The sequence below is a fragment of the Chiloscyllium plagiosum genome, chromosome 12 (genome assembly GCF_004010195.1).
Source record: "Chiloscyllium plagiosum isolate BGI_BamShark_2017 chromosome 12, ASM401019v2, whole genome shotgun sequence".
Lineage (NCBI taxonomy): Eukaryota > Metazoa > Chordata > Chondrichthyes > Orectolobiformes > Hemiscylliidae > Chiloscyllium > Chiloscyllium plagiosum.
In genome coordinates, this window is record NC_057721.1 from 76,799,786 (window position 1) to 76,815,711 (window position 15,926).

Consider the following 15,926-nt stretch of genomic DNA (forward strand, 5'->3'; position numbering starts at 1 on the left):
AACTGGAGAAATCTGTGTTCATCCCTTGTGGTTGGAGGGTTCCTAGGCGGAAGATGAGGCGCTCTTCCTCCAGCTGTTGTGTTGCTATGGTCTGGCGATGGAGGAGTCCAAGGACCTGCATGTCCTTGGTGGAGTGGGAGGGGGAGTTGAAGTGTTGAGCCACGGGGTGGTTGGGTTGGTCCGACTCCCACAGCTACCTAGACTACACCTGCTCCCACTCTGCCCCCTGTAAAAATGCCATCCCATATTCCCAATTCCTTCGTCTCCGCCGCATCTGCTCCCAGGAGGACCAGTTCCAATACCGAACAACCCAGATGGCCTCCTTCTTCAAAGACCGCAATTTCCCCCCAGGAAGAAAAAATATCAAGAGAAATTTCAGAGAAAGTAGCAGTCAGGAAACATTCACTGAAGCTTTCAATCTATTGAGACCCCAATAGCTTCTGCTTAAAACTAAACCTAGAGACTAAAAAAAAACTAGAAAGCCTGGTCTATGAGAGATCACGCCATTGCTCTAACTGTTTAAAAAATCCACGGCCTCACAAATTGTTTATTCAGATTGTCTTCCGTAGCTGGCTCAACACCTTTGCCTTCCAGGCGAAAGTGAGGATGCTGGAGATTAGAGTCTAGATTAGAGTGGTGCTGGAAAAGCACAGCAGGTCAGGCAGCATCTGAGGAGCAGGAAAATCAACATTTCGGGCAAAAGCCAACCAACCTCTCTTCCAAAAAAACCAGGACAAAATAAACTAATAAAGTGATAGCATTGTTTCAATATGCAAAGACTGTACAGACCTGTCTTAGTACTTGAGAATGTCCAGAAATATTTTTAATGCATAATGTATATTTTAGCAAAATCATAGTAAAGACCTAGAGAAAATACTTATGATTCTAGTTCCAGAAGGATAAAGCAGATTCATAAGAAACACAGCAAGTCCATAGCAGAGGTGCCTAGGCCAAATCACAGCCCAGTATCTGTGTGAACAGGCCCAAATCCCGATTCAAACTGAGTTAAAATCAAGGATTGGGTGAGAAAAACTTGGACGAGTTTGTAAAAATACAGCAAATGTATGTAAGATCATGAGAGGTATGGATAGAGTGTTTTCCAGGTTGGAGAATCGAAGACTAGAGGGCATCAGTATAAGGTCAGAGGGGAAAGAATAAAAGGGAACCTGAGGGGTAACCTTTTTACACAGAGCGGGGTACGCATATGGAATGAGCTGCCAGTGGAAGTGGTTGAGGCAGGTACAATAACAACATTTAAAAGGCATTTAGACAAATACATGGATAGGAAAGGATTCGAACGGTATGGCTCAAGTGCAGGGAAATGGTGTTAGTATGCTCAGACATTTTGGTCGGCATAGACCAGTTTGGACCAAAGGGCCTGTCTCCTTGCTGTAGGACTCTATGACTCTGACTCTAAGTGGTGCAGAAATAATCAGGCAGAGTGGGCAATTTTAAAATGAGCATCTCTGCAATTCCAAACCAGAACAATGTCATTTATTCCAGGAACTGTGAAGCAAAGGCAGAAAGGCAACAACAAAAATACTACTTTGGGAATGCAAGGACTGATGATTTAATCATTCAGAAGTTAGACAGAGCAGCTTAAAATGTTTTCAAGATTTTATAGAAACATTCTGGGTCCAGCACATGATATTCAAGGGAAAACCAGATAATTCAGAAGGAGTTACAGGGAGCCTCAGATGTTTGGGTGAATACTCCATTACTGCAAAAGAAGTTTGGAAGTCTCAATTCCTGCGAGTTAATCTGGAACAAAGAGTGAAAATACCTAGTAAACACAAAAAGGCTGAACTTTCATATTCTCGCAGATCTGGACCAGATCAGACATGGAATTAGACGTCACGGAAAAGATCACTTTTAAGGAAGAAAATGGCTTCAAATGAGACAGCAAGATGAATGGAAAACAAGTTAACACACTTCTCTATCCTGTTGGAAACACAGCTCAAAAAGGAGTTAATGAAAAATTAGCTAAATTTTTCAAAGTTTTAAAAGCTTTTGATTATTATGTTGGTCTCAGAACTAAAACAAATTCTAGTAGAAGCAAATATCATTCAGAGTCCAGAACCCTGAGGAACCTGCGGCTGATTTCATTAATGACCTCTGCAGATCAGATAACAGACATAAATACAGAGAATTGAAGAGACTGTTCATTTTGAACATTGCTGATGAATCATTACCACTTTGGAGAAAGCAATTCAGTTAATGAGAGAAGTAGAGATTGTGAAGCAGAATGGATCAGTCCCCAGAAGAGAGAAAAATATTTGGTATAGAAGATGTATAGGACCTGCTTGTGCATGAACTGCAAGACAGTAAAAGGAATCCAGGAAAAAGAAGATATAGCTGACAGTATAGGTTGCTTGATGTCCCTGTAGTGCCAGAAAGCCTCACAAGTGGGAATCGTGTGCAACTGTTCAGTCAGAGTGCTTTCAATGCAAGAAAATCGATCAATTCCAGAAGATGTATAGAAGCAGATGACTGATATAGAAAATCATAATAATCAGATTCTTGCACAAAAAGCTATCAACAAAACAAAACAATTTCAACAGAAAGTAAAATTGAAGTCTCCTTTGATGAAATTAATGATCATAGGAATGTAACATTTAGGAGCAGCCCTTTTGGTCCATCGAACATGCTCTTCCATTCAATAAGATCACAAATGATCTAGTTGTTGACTCGAGTCATCTCTCCTGAGTGCATCCCACAATTCTTAAGCCAGTTGTCTATCAAAACGTTACGCAATGTCACCTTGAATAAATCCAAAGATCCAGCCTCCCCTACTTCTAGGGAAGGTACACTCCAACAATCTCTAAGAGAAAGTAAGTCTCCTCATAACTGTCTTGAGAAGGACTCTTCTTGTTCCTAAATATTGTCACCACTTTTAATCTCCCCTCACATAGATCCACTTTATCCCCAGTCCCCTCAAGATCTTGTATGTTTCAATAAAATTGTCTCGCCTCTTCTAAACTCCAATTGTTCTACCTTTCTTCATGAGATAAGCCATCCACACCAGGAAAGGGTCAAATGGATATACTTCAAACTACTTCCAAAGCAATTATACTTTATTTTCAAATCAGGAGATTGCAAAATGTACACAGTACTCCAGAGATGGGGGACTGCACTGTGCAGCCGCAGAAAAAACTTACCTTCATCTTCTTCTTACAATAAGCAACAACATTCAATTTGCCTTCCTAATTACTTGTTGTGTCTGTATACTAATTTATGTGATTCATGGCTGACTGGCAGAAGGCAAAGTTTAGGGAAAAAGGGGTCTTTTTCAGCATGGCAGCCAGTGACTAGTGAAGTTCCTTAGGGGCCTGTGGTGGGACCACAACCATTCATTTTATACATTAACCATCAGGATGAATGAACGGAGGACACTTTAGCTACTTTTTCAGACGATATAAAGATATTTGGTGAGACAGGTAGTGCTGAGGAAGAGGGAAGGCTGCAGAAGGACTTGAACAGGTTAGGAGAGTGGGCAAAGAACAGGCAGATTGGGGGCAATTGTGAGTTTTTGCACTTTAGTAGAAAGAATAGAGACATAGATTATTTTTTTTAAATGCGGAAAGGCTTCCAGAATGTGAAGCTCCAAGTGACTTAGGAGTCCAAGTTAAGGATTCTCTTAAGGTTAACAGACAGGTTCAATTGGCAGATAGATAGGCAAATCTTAGCATTCATTTCAATAGGACTTTACTCCCAGAGCAGAATGAACTGCTGAGGCTGTATAAGGCTTTGCATTTGGAGTGTATGAGCAGTTTTGAGCCCTGTATCTAAGGAAGTGTGTGCTGCCATTGGAGGAGGGTCCAGAGGAAGTTTGCAAGAATAATCCTAGGGATGAAAGGCTTGTCATATGAAGAGTGGTTGAGGATTCTGTGTCTGTACTTGATGGAGTTTAGAAGGATAAGGGGAATCTGATTGAAACTTATAGAATACTGAGAGGCCTGGATAGAGTGGATGTGGAGAAGCTGTTTCCACAAGCAGGAGAGACCAGAACCCAAGGGCACAGCCTCAGAGTGAAGACGACCCTTTAGAACTGAGAGGGGGAGGAATTTCTTCAGCCAGAGCGTGGCAAATCTGTGGAACTTATTGCCACAGGAGGTCAAGTCAGTGAGTGTATTTAAGATGGAGGTAAATAGGTTCTTGATAAGTAAAGGGATGAAGCGTTACAGAGAGAAGGCAGGAGAATGGGGTGGAGAAGTATATCGGCCATGATCGAATAGTGGAGCAGACTTGATGAGCTGAATGGTCTAATGCTACTCCTATGTCATTTGGTCTTCTAGTCTTATGTAGCAAGACACCCAGAACCCTTGTTACACCTTATCCACCAAAGTTTTGCTCACACTTAATCTGTCTCTGTCTCTTTGCAAATTCTCTGATTCTTCCTGACAACTTACTTTCCCAACTGCATGTGTGCATGATCTTCAAATGTAGCTACCTCACATTTAGTCCCTTCATCTCAACTGATTGATTGATTGGTTGTTGTCACGTATACCGAGATACAATGAAAAGTGTATGTGATAGATTGTAAATAGTTGAGGCCCCAGCGCTGACTCCTGTATCACTTCAGCTATCATTGTAATTATAGTTGTTTTAACCTGAAAAGACTTATTTATCCTGACTCTTTTCCTCCTGTTTGCTAACTAATTGATTATTCATACTAATTAATTCTCTCTTACACCAAGTGGTCTTGTCATGTGCAGCAGCCTTTGATGCAGGAAAACACAAATTTATTTTGGAAATTTAAGTACAGCATACTTGCTGGTTCCTCTCTGTTGACTGTGTATGTAACTTTGACAAGAATAGAACAGATTAGATGAGAATTGAATGCTTAAACACAATTACACTGTCACAATGTCATGGTGGCTCTGTCTGATCACATTGAGATTTTTGAAAGGTCCTGTGATAAATTCCTTAACAATGGATTCCAGCAACTTTCCTTTGTCAGACGTTAGACAAACTGAGTGAAGAAGGAATAGCAAATCTTTCATCATATACTAATATCTCATCAACAGTAATCAATGTTTTCTATGTTCAAAGTAATTTTTCAAGAAAATACCACTCGATCATTGCTCTGGCCAGTCGATATTGACTAATTTTGAAACATTCTTGGTCTTACACGTGTTCCTGATGATTTTATTTTGTCTATTCTGACTTGCTCGTCATTCTGTCACAGTTGAGCAGGCGTATGATTTGGTTTCTTCAACGAAATTGTCTTCTCATCACGTGGCATTATGTCTCCCTGCTTTCTGCCTCTCTCCTTTCTTGCATAAGAGTGATCATGTATTTTGACGTGGAGACAATTATGCCAATGGGCATCTTTCAAATTAAACGTTGGAGTGACTTATATGTTACAGGATGCAATACATTAGACATCAAAGGTATACTTTCCAACTTAAGCTAAACCAAAAAATATAACTTTTATATGTGTTACATTATCAGATATTTTCACTTTTCTGTGCAAGGACATAAAGCCCACAAGTAATGGGAATAGGAGTAGGCCATTTGGCCCCTCAAGACTGCACTGCCTTGCAATAGGATCATGGTTGATCCAACATTCCTCCATGTCCATTTTCTTACCCATTCCCTTGAACTATCACAAGGATTCTGTCCCACGCAGCTCTCTGTGGCAAGGAGTTCCAAAGACACTCAACCTTGTGAGAGAAGAAATTCCTCTTCGTCTCACCCTTAAAGTGGCAGTCCTGTATTCTAAGACTATGCTGTTTGGTTCAACACACTCCCATAAGGGGAAACACCCTCTCAGCATTTACTCAAGCTGTTTAAGAATCCTGTATGTTTCAGTGAGATCACCTCTCATTCTTCTAAACTCTAAGGAGTTTACTTGAAGTGATCTGAATCTTATTCAGAAACTCAATGTTAATCACCATAAAGTCAGCACATCAAAGTATAACATTATAAGGTGGTAATGGAATTTAATACCAATAAGTGTAAGGTGATGCATTTTGGGTGGTCTAATAAGGGAAGGATATGCACAATGAGTGATAGATAGCTATGGAGTACTGAGGAACAATGGGAGTTAGGTGTACAAACCCATCGATCCCTGAAGGTATGTCAGCATAGATAGACAGGGTGGTGAAGAAGACGTACAGGATGCCAGGGAATAGAATATAGGAGCAAGGAAGTCTTGTTACAACTTTATAAAACATTGGTTAGGCCACAGATGAAATCTTGCATGAAGTTCTGATTGCCATACTGTTGGAAGGATGTGATTGCGCTGGAGAGGATGCAAAGGAGATTCATCAGGATGTTGTCTGGGATGGAACGTCTCAGTTATGAGGAGAGACTGGATAGGCTAGGTTTGTTTACCTAGAAGCACAGGAAGCTGAGGGGTGAATCTGACTGAGGTCTACAAAATTATGAAATGCAGAGTCAGAGTAGATTGTGAGAATTTCTGCCCCACGGCAGACGTGTCTAAGACAAGAATGCGTCAGTTTAAGGTGAAGAGTAGGTTGTCAGCAGGGAATCTGAGAAAATTTCTTTTCACCCATAGGGTGGTAGAAATATGGAAGGTGCTACCTGAGAGGATGATGGAAGCAGGTACTCTCACAACATTCAACATGCATCTGGATGAGCACTTAAAATGCCAGGGCATTCTAGTCTATGGACCAAGTGCAGGTAAATTGGATTATTGTAATTTGGTTTTTGTTGGTGGGCCAACGGGCCTGTTTCAGTGCAATATAACTCTGTATAGGAGTGGACGTAGGCCATTTCATCCACACAGGATCAATGTGGATTTCACCAGTTTCCTCATTTCCCTTCCCCCCTCCCACCTTATCCAAGATCCAACCTTCCAACTCAGTGTATCACTCAGCCCCCTTGGGCCGCTCCCTCATTCCTGATGAAGGGCTTATGCTCGAAATGTCGATTCCCCTGCACCTCAGACGCTGCCTGACCAGCTGTGCTTTTCCAGCACCCTACTCTTCGATATTTGTTCCATCGAGTCTACTCCACTTTCCAATGAGATCGTGGCTGATCCAATAATCTCAGCTCGTCTTTCCTATCTTTCACTATAACCCTTGATTCCCTTACTGACCACTTCTCTGGTAAAGAATTCCACAAATTCACTATCCCTGAGAGAAAAATTCTTCCTCATCTCTATCTTAAATGGGCAAACCTTTATTCTGAGATAATGGCTTCTGATCCTAGACTCTCCCACAAGGAGAAACAACCAACATTTAGTCTACCAAATCCCTTATGTATATTTGAATAAGGTCACCTCTCATTATTTTAAATTCCAATGAATACAGGCCTATGCTACTCAACCGCTCCTCATGAGATGATGCCTCTGTACCTGGGATCAGTCTAGTCAACCTTCTCCGACTGCCTTCAATGCCAGGATTTCTTTCCTTAGATAAGAGGTGTAATACTGCTCGTGGTATCCCCACTGTGGTCTGACTAGAACCTTACATAGTTTTAGTAAGATGTCCCTGTTTTTATACAGCATTCCCTTCCAAACGTTAATGCCATTAACAAAATGACAAAGTAAACAGCAACAGTGTGCCTTGTGTGTGACTGACACAACCAATGAAGCAGATGGAGACAAAAAAGAAGAATTAAGGGATAAAATGATATTTGAATCCATTAGTGATTGCCATGTGAAGTATCCAAAGGAATGCAGTATTTGTACCTCTGTCAATCCGCAAACAGCAAACGCAGCCTCTCGCCAACTATTGACAGACTTTCACACTGAGTGGATAATTTTATTGATGAAATCAAGTCATAGTTGGAAAAATAGAGACTTTAAAAAAGTAGGAGTAAGCTATTCAGCTCATTGAGGCAGTTCCTCTATTTAAACATGTTCATGACTGATTCTCTATTTTTTTCTTTTTTCATTCACGGGATGAGGATGTTACTCATTAGGCAGCATTTATTGCCCCAGAGGGAAGTTAAGAATCAATCACTTTGCTGTGGGTCTGTAATCACGTGTAGGCCACACCAGATAAGGATGGCAGCTTTCTTCCCTAAAGGACATTAGTGAACCAAATGTTTTTTTTTCTGACAATTGACAATGGATTCATAACAGATTCGAAATTCCTGATATCAAATTCCAGATATCAAATTCCACCATCTGCCATGGTGAACCTGAGTCCTCAGAGCATTATCTAGATCTCTGGATTAATAGTCCAGTGATAATGGCACTAAGCCATCGACTCCCCATCATAATGCCATACTCCTGCTCTCTTCCACACCCTCTACTTTGGCCTCTAGAATTGTATCTATTTCTTTGTTAAACTTAAAATTTTCCATGAATTGGTTTCCAGCACTGCCAGACACAATAGTCAGCAAATTGGACTCGACTCAAAGGAATTTTCCAAGAGCAGATGCAAGACTAAAAATACATCAAAATTTGTCAATAATGTATAATGAGTTTTGAGAAAATTTACAGTTCAAGTTGAGGTTCTGGATGTACGTTTGCTCACTGAGCTGGAAGGTTCATTTCCAGATGTTCTATCACCCTACTAGGTAACATCTTCAGTGGGCCTCTGGGTGAAGTACTGTTGATAATTCCTGCTTTCTATTTATATGTTTGGGTTTCGTTGGATTGGTGATGTGATTTCCTGTGGTGATGTCATTTCCTGTTATTTTTGGATCCAACCGGCACTCTATCAGCAAACACATCGAGTTAGACCCCATCTATCACCCACTGAGAAAAATAACACAAAATGACATCACCACAGGAAATGACATCACCACAGGAAATGATATCACCACCCAAAGAAACCCAAACATATAAATAGAAAGAAGGAAATATCAGCAGTGCTTCGCCCGAAGGCCCACTGAAGATGTTACCTAGTAGGAAATGAACCTTCCAGCTCAGCGAGCAAACCTACATCCAGAATTGTATAATGAGTTGGACAAAAAAAATGGCCTAGGGGAATTTCCTTTCACCATAAAAACAGTATTGTTGACAAATATGTTAATCTATGATGAGTGGTTAGTTTCCTACATTCACACAAAGAAGAGAGCTTAGAAAAGCTTCATAAAGGTCACTTGAGCATCACCAAATGTAAAGCAAGAGCATAGTCATCAGTGAAGTGGCCCATAATTTCAAAGGATATGACAGAACTGATTTCCAGATGGTGAGTATGTGCAATACTCTGACCAGAAACAGGGAGAACAACTGATGTTGATTATATTCCCAATTAGATCAGGAGAAAGACAAGCCATATTTGATTGTTATTGATTGCTATTCAAGGTGGATTGAAGGTTCAATTTATATACTTCAACCACAGAATCTGTAGTAAAGAATACTTGAAGTGAGTTTTGCAACTTGTGGAATTCCAGATGTAGCTGGTTTTGTCCATGGATGACATTTGAATACGTAATGTCCTTGGCAGAAAGTTCTGGATTCCAGGATATCCTTGGTCCAATGTAAAGATAAACATACAGTCAGAACGATCAAGTCATGTATGAAAAGGCTGAGGATTTTCAAACAGAACTATTGAACCCTCCATCCAAACCATTACAGAGTAGAAAAGCTCCTTCTGAATTATTGATTGGATGAAAGCTAAAAAGTCAAGTTCTCATTCTACTGAGCAATTATTACCACAGCTACAACCAAACTGCGACCAGAGAGCTCAGACAATGTGTCGTCTTGCAGAAAGCAACGAGCCAGAAATATCATAAAAGGTACTTCAGGAATTTGCTGAAGCTATTCGTGGGCGGCACGGTGGCACAGTGGTTAGCACTGCTGCCTCACAGCGCCAGACACCCGGGTTCAATTCCCGCCTCAGGCGACTGACTGTGTGGAGTTTGCACATTCTCCCCGTGTCTGCGTGGGTTTCCTCTGGGTGCTCCGGTTTCCTCCCACAGTCCAAAGATGTGCAGGTCAGGTGAATTGGCCATGCTAAATTGCCCGTAGTGTTAGGTAAAGGGTAAATGTAGGGGTATGGGTGGGTTGCGCTTCGGCGGGGCGGTGTGGTCTTGTTGGGCCGAAGGGCCTGTTTCCACACTGTAAGTAATCTAATCTATTGGAAGGTCAAAAGCAATGGATAAATGATCAAAGGCATGCTTGTCCAGAGCAACAATTTGAGTACACATGAGAAAAAAGTTTAAATCAAATCAATTCAACCTGCTGAGTGCTCCATGAAGTAAAGGAATCATGCTTCTGGTTCTGCAGACAGGTAAGCGGAGCTGAGTCCATAAAAAGATCAGCTGCAACCTTATAGAATGTTTAAAATCACACAACACTTATAGAATGGCAAAGCAGGCTCAATGGGCCAGATGGCCTACTCCTTCTCCTAGTTCTTACATTCTCATGTAAGAGCATAGATAGATTTGCCAGTTACGTTTTGGGATGAACTGGACATTCAACTTGAAATCCAAGAGGAACAGGCAATCTTTTAGGTAAACCTGCCAACTCAAGAGCTAAATTCTACAGGGGAAGCTATTATCGCCCTGAGGCAAAAAGAAACAGGAAAGGAACTGACCGCAGTCAGAAGGTTGGTGAGCGCTGAGATAGTATGTAAATACTCAAGTTAAACAATAGATCATCACAGTGTAATGATTAGAATAAAGGCTTGGGATGGAAAGGTGTTGTTCCACAGTCTGACGGGATGAATATCTGAAAGAGTGTGATAAGTTTCCTCTACACAGTCACATGCACAGTTTCACAGAGAGATAAAGGGCTGACTCTTACCAGGAATCGACTATGTGCCATTTTTATCAAGTTCCATGGAAATTTTCTCTATACGGGTCTAGCAAGTTTTGTCATGATATTGTCCCGAACTCAGCATCATTAACTTGCACTACATCCATGTGCACTCTGCTTGCCCCAGGTTAGCCTGATTCTCCCACTGCCATTAGCAGAGGGGCACACCATGGCAGGGGTGTCCTGGGATTCCTGGGGCCATGTCATCTTCAAAGGGCTGTGGTGCGCACACTGACATATTGATGGTGGGAGTCCCATATGGACAACTGTTTGTGCTTAGGGGAAAGGGGTGAGAGGTCCTGAGTGAGTGAGTGTGTGGAGGTCTTGAGTGAATGAGTGGAGGTCCAGAGGAACCACCAGAAGCTGGGTTGCAAGGTTCCTACTCAAATATTCACATTGACAATGCTGTATATCTGGTATCTCTCCAGCAGGTGGTAGAATGGGATGCTACATATTAATGATGCAAGATTAGGTCATGACGGATACTGATCATGAGCAATAATGCCTGTTAATAAGCATCTTGTTACTCATTAGAGGAAATCTTTTTTCTGTGTCTGGGACCTGATTGGAACATGTGACTTTGTCATCTTGATGTTGAGATCTTCCTCAAGATCACTCCCAATCTTCCCAAACCTTTCGCCACAGCCAATTAATTCAGGACCTGGGATGATATCATCCATCGAGACTTTCTATGGAGAGACCTCGAAGTTCTTCTGTAAATAGCACATTTTATTGTTAACCTAATGAGACTCTCCCAACCTCTGTAAGCTAAAATGAAGAGGTGAATAACTCTGATTCAGTGGTCACAGCCATCAAATGTCTCTGATATGTTGACAGGTAGATTTGTAAATCAAATTGTGTTAATAATCATTATTTTGAATTTTCTCAGAATATTTCAACATCTGCCTTTGCCCCATGTCAAAGTATCACTGTTAATTTGGCCTATGTCAATATTTTTATTCATGTCTTTTCTTGTTATGAATATTGTTATGATATTCATGGCTGCTGAGCACAAACTCCAGGCTGTTCTACTTTGTGATTGAATTGGTTTGTCAAGGAGAACTTTGGGTCTGCACTCAATGGAGAAGGATGAGGGGGAGTCTGGTTGAAACTTACAGAATGAGCATAGAGATGTTTACGATAGGTAGATAGATAGATAGACAGACAGACAGACAGTAGATAGGTAGATAGAAATAAAAAAATTGTTATTTGTATTTGTGAAAATACAGTAAAATGAGTATAAGTCATCACAAAGAGGATTAGAGCCAGGATGTGAGAGCACAGCCTCAATGTGAAGGGACGCCCATTTAGAACTGAGATTGAATAATTTTTTTCAGCCAGAGGGTGGTTACTCTGTGGAACTTCATTGCTGCAGAAGGCTGTGGAGGCCAAGTCATTGAGTGTATTTAAGACAGTGATAGCTTCTTGATTGGTAAGGGGATGAAAGGATATGGAGAGAAGGAAGGAGAATGGGGCTGAGAAACATATCAGGTGAAAGTAAGGACTGTAGATGCTGGAGATCAGAGTCAAGATTAGAGTGATGCTGGAAAAGCACAGCAGGTCAGGCAGAATCTGAGGAGCAGAAAAAGGAGGAAGAGCATTCCTGATGAAGGGCTCCTGGCTGAATCGTCAATTTTCCTGCTTCTCAGATGCTGCCTGACCTGCTGTGCTTTTCCAGCACCACTCTAATCTTGACTGAGAAACATATCAGCCATGATCAAATAGTGGAGCTCACTTGATGAACCAAATGACCTAACCCTGCTCCTCTATACTATGGCCTAATAGGTTTTCTCTGAACATGGTGAGTGAAATGTAAAATCTATTGGAATCTGTGTAGCAGCAGTGAATGGTCTGTAGGATGAGAGCAAACAGGGAAAGCTCACCCACCTGAACTGTTAACCCCATTTTATAGAAGCTGCCTTGGGACACTTGGGGCACAGTGGTAGCGTCCCTACCTCTGAGCTAGAGGGAACCTAGATTTAAGTCTTCATCAAAACCCTTCTGAGAAAGTTGATGAAAAACATTTACTGCCTGGTCTGAGCAATTCCAATATTTTTTGGTTTACATTTCCAATTTCCAGTATCTGCTGTAGTTTACATCTGAATAAAGAAAGCTTTGGCTGAATTGAATCTGCCTAATGGGGCTTTGATTAATTTGAATTCTGTATAGTACACCTTGAATGAGAACTCGTTTGTCCAATTACAATTCTACATAAAGAATTCAATGTGAAGACATTAGGTTTTATTGACCACAAATAGTCAGAGCAATGCTCAGTCAGAGTAATGCTCAGTCAGAGTAATGCTGTGAAGGTTTAAACTCACTGTCCTCCCAAATATCTTGATCTTATGCTAAAAATCAGAACTCATTACGCAAGGATTGAGAGCTGGGATAGCTGTATTTTGTCATTTGGTGACTGGCTGTGCTGGAGGTGTAAGCAAGAAACAGTTCAAACACAAAGTCACTGCATTATATGAGGTTAATATGTGAAGTGCTCCATCAGTGCAAACCCATTTTGTCCGGATATGTGTGGGTTTGGAGGACATTGACGGCTACCTGACAATAGGGCCTTGTTACAAGTCACCAAATTTTTCCCAGATACTCCCAGCTAACTTCTATAATCTTTTGATATCAAAGAACTCCTTCCATCAGGAAATTCAGAAAAGAAGCTGAACGTGCCCAGGGAATTGGCAGCTATTCCTAAAACATTGGATAGTCAAAATGAATTGATTATTGATGAAAGCATGGTCCCTGAACACCATTATTTTAGAGATAACTCGTGAGGGCATGATTCAGTCGCAATATGAGTGTCATATGAATTTACAGAGAGCTTTCAAAGGTGCTGCAGTCCTTTAATTGAATTTTTTTTTTGGTTTTTTGTCAATTTGCAGAAGAGCCCAGTCCCCCTACAGTACAAGGACACAGTGGTAATGGCAAGAACTATAAACTGGTTGTGACCAAACAGGATGATGGAGGATCACCCATCCTAAGATATGTGCTCAAATACAGAACTGTGAGTATATTGATCGGCTATTGCTTAGAAATAAGGGAAGTGGAACTGTGAGATCAGTCAGTACCTTAACATTATTCAACATTCCTGAGTCCTCTACATAGGAACTGAGTTATTTTGTGGGTGAGTGCATGTGTTAAAACAGCAAACTGATAACTTTCAGGGCAACATAAGAAATGGTGCAAAAACAGAAAACGCTGGAGAGATACTGAAATTCTCAGAAGTTCTAAAGAAGAGTCCCATCAGACTCAAAATGTTAACCCTGTTTCTCTCTCCATAGGTGTTGTTGACCGACTGAGATTCTTTAACAGTTTTTGTGTTTGTCTCAGATTTTCAGTATCAACAGCACATTGCTATTATTTAAATGGTGACTGAGGTTAACCAAAAGAGCTGCAAAGTTACATTCCATTTTGAAGTGGGATTACAATGGCCTGGTTAAATTATTGAGAGACTATTCATTCAGAGACAGAGGAAATAGAATTATAACATTTTAAAGTCACACAGCATGGAAGCAGACTATACCAGACAGGTGTCCTAAACTGTTGTTGAAAAGTGTGGTGCTGGAAAAGCACAGCAGGCCAGGCAGCATCCGAGGAGCAGGAGAATCGATGTTTAGGGCATAAGCCCTTCTTCAGAAATGAGGCTGGTACCAGCCTCATTCCTGAAGAAGGGCTTATGCCCGAAACGTCGATTCTCCTGCTCCTTGGATGCTGCCTGGCCTGCTGTGTTTTTCCAGCACCACACTTTTCAACTCTGGTCTCCAGCAGCTGCAGTCCTCACTTTCTCCTAGGTGTCCTAAACTGAACTGTTTGTCTCCGTTTAGCTCCATTTCCCTCTAAACTTTTTCTATCCCTATATCTGCCCCCATCTTTTAAATGTTGTAATTGTACCACCCTCCACCACTTCCTTTGGCAACTCATTCCACACACACACCATCCCTTTGTGAAAAAGTTGCCCTCTATTGTCCCTTTTAAACCTTTTCCCTCTGGTTTCTTTTCAGATGCCAGACCTGCTGAGAATTTCTATTTTTGTTTCTGATATATACAGCATCCATAGTTTGTTTGGTTTTTATTCACCCTTTATTTTCTTAGAGTCATAGAGTCATAAAGGTGTGCAGCACGGAAACAGACCCTTTGGTCCAACCCATCCATGCTGACCAGATATCCCAAACTAATCTAGCTCCATTTGCCAGCACTTGGCCCATATCCCTCTAAACCCTTCCTATTCTAATACCCAACCAGATGCCTTTTAATGTAACAGCCTCCACCACTTCCTCCAGCAGCTCATTCCATACACGCCCCACCCTCTGCATGAAAAAGTAGTCCCTTTTATATCTTTTCCCTCTCACCTGAAACCTATGCCCTCTAGTTCTGGACATCCCCAGCCAGGGAAAAGCCTTTGCCTATTTACCCTGTCCATGCCCCTCGTGATTTTATAAACCTCTATGAAGTCACCCCTCAGCATCCGACGTTCCATGGAAAACAGCCCCAGACTATTCAGACTCTCCCTAAAGCTCAAATCCTCCAACCCAGGCAACATCCTTGTAAATCTTTTCTGAACCCTTTCAAGTTTCACAACATCTTTCCAATAGGAAGGAGACCAGAATTGCATACAATATTCCAGCAGTGGCCTAATCAATGTCCTGTACAGCCACAACATGGCCTCCCAACTCCTGTACTAAATGCTCTGACCAAGAAAGGAAAGCATACCAAACACCTTTTTCACGTTTGGAAAGGCAAGGACTGATTAGGGATCGTCAACCTGGCTTTGTGCGTGGGAAATCATGTCTCATTAACTTGATTGAGTGTTTTGAAAAAGTACCAAAGAGGATTGATAAGGGCAGAGCCCTTCCACTGACACCCTCCTTCGACTGACTGAACTGGTCCTTGCTCTTAACAACTTCTCCTTCCAATCCTCCCACTTCCTCCAAACCAAAGGAGTAGCCATGGGCACCCGCATGGGCCCCAGCTATGCCTGCCTCTTCGTCAGATATGTGGAACAGTCCATCTTTGGCAGCTACACTGGCACCACCCCCACCTTTTCCTCCGCTAGATCGATGATTGTATTGGCGCTACCTCGTGCTCCCACGAGGAGGTTGAACAGTTCATCCACTTTACTAACACCTTCCACCCCGACCTCAAATTTACCTGGACCATCTCAGACTCCTCCCTCCCCTTCTTAGACCTCTCCATTTCTATCTCGGGCGACCGACTCAACACAGACATTTACTACAAA

General features: G+C 41.6%; 1 protein-coding gene across 3 annotated transcripts in view; it reads left to right on the forward strand.

The window, feature by feature from the left end:
* LOC122555418 (neural cell adhesion molecule 2-like) overlaps positions 1–15,926 on the forward strand; it is a 1,561,904-nt gene that overhangs the window by 1,401,894 nt on the left and 144,084 nt on the right. For all 3 annotated transcript variants that reach the window (XM_043701408.1, XM_043701406.1, XM_043701407.1), the window contains one exon: positions 13,573–13,694. In XM_043701408.1, coding sequence (XP_043557343.1) covers positions 13,573–13,694 — 122 coding nt within the window. The remainder of the gene's footprint in view (positions 1–13,572; positions 13,695–15,926) is intronic.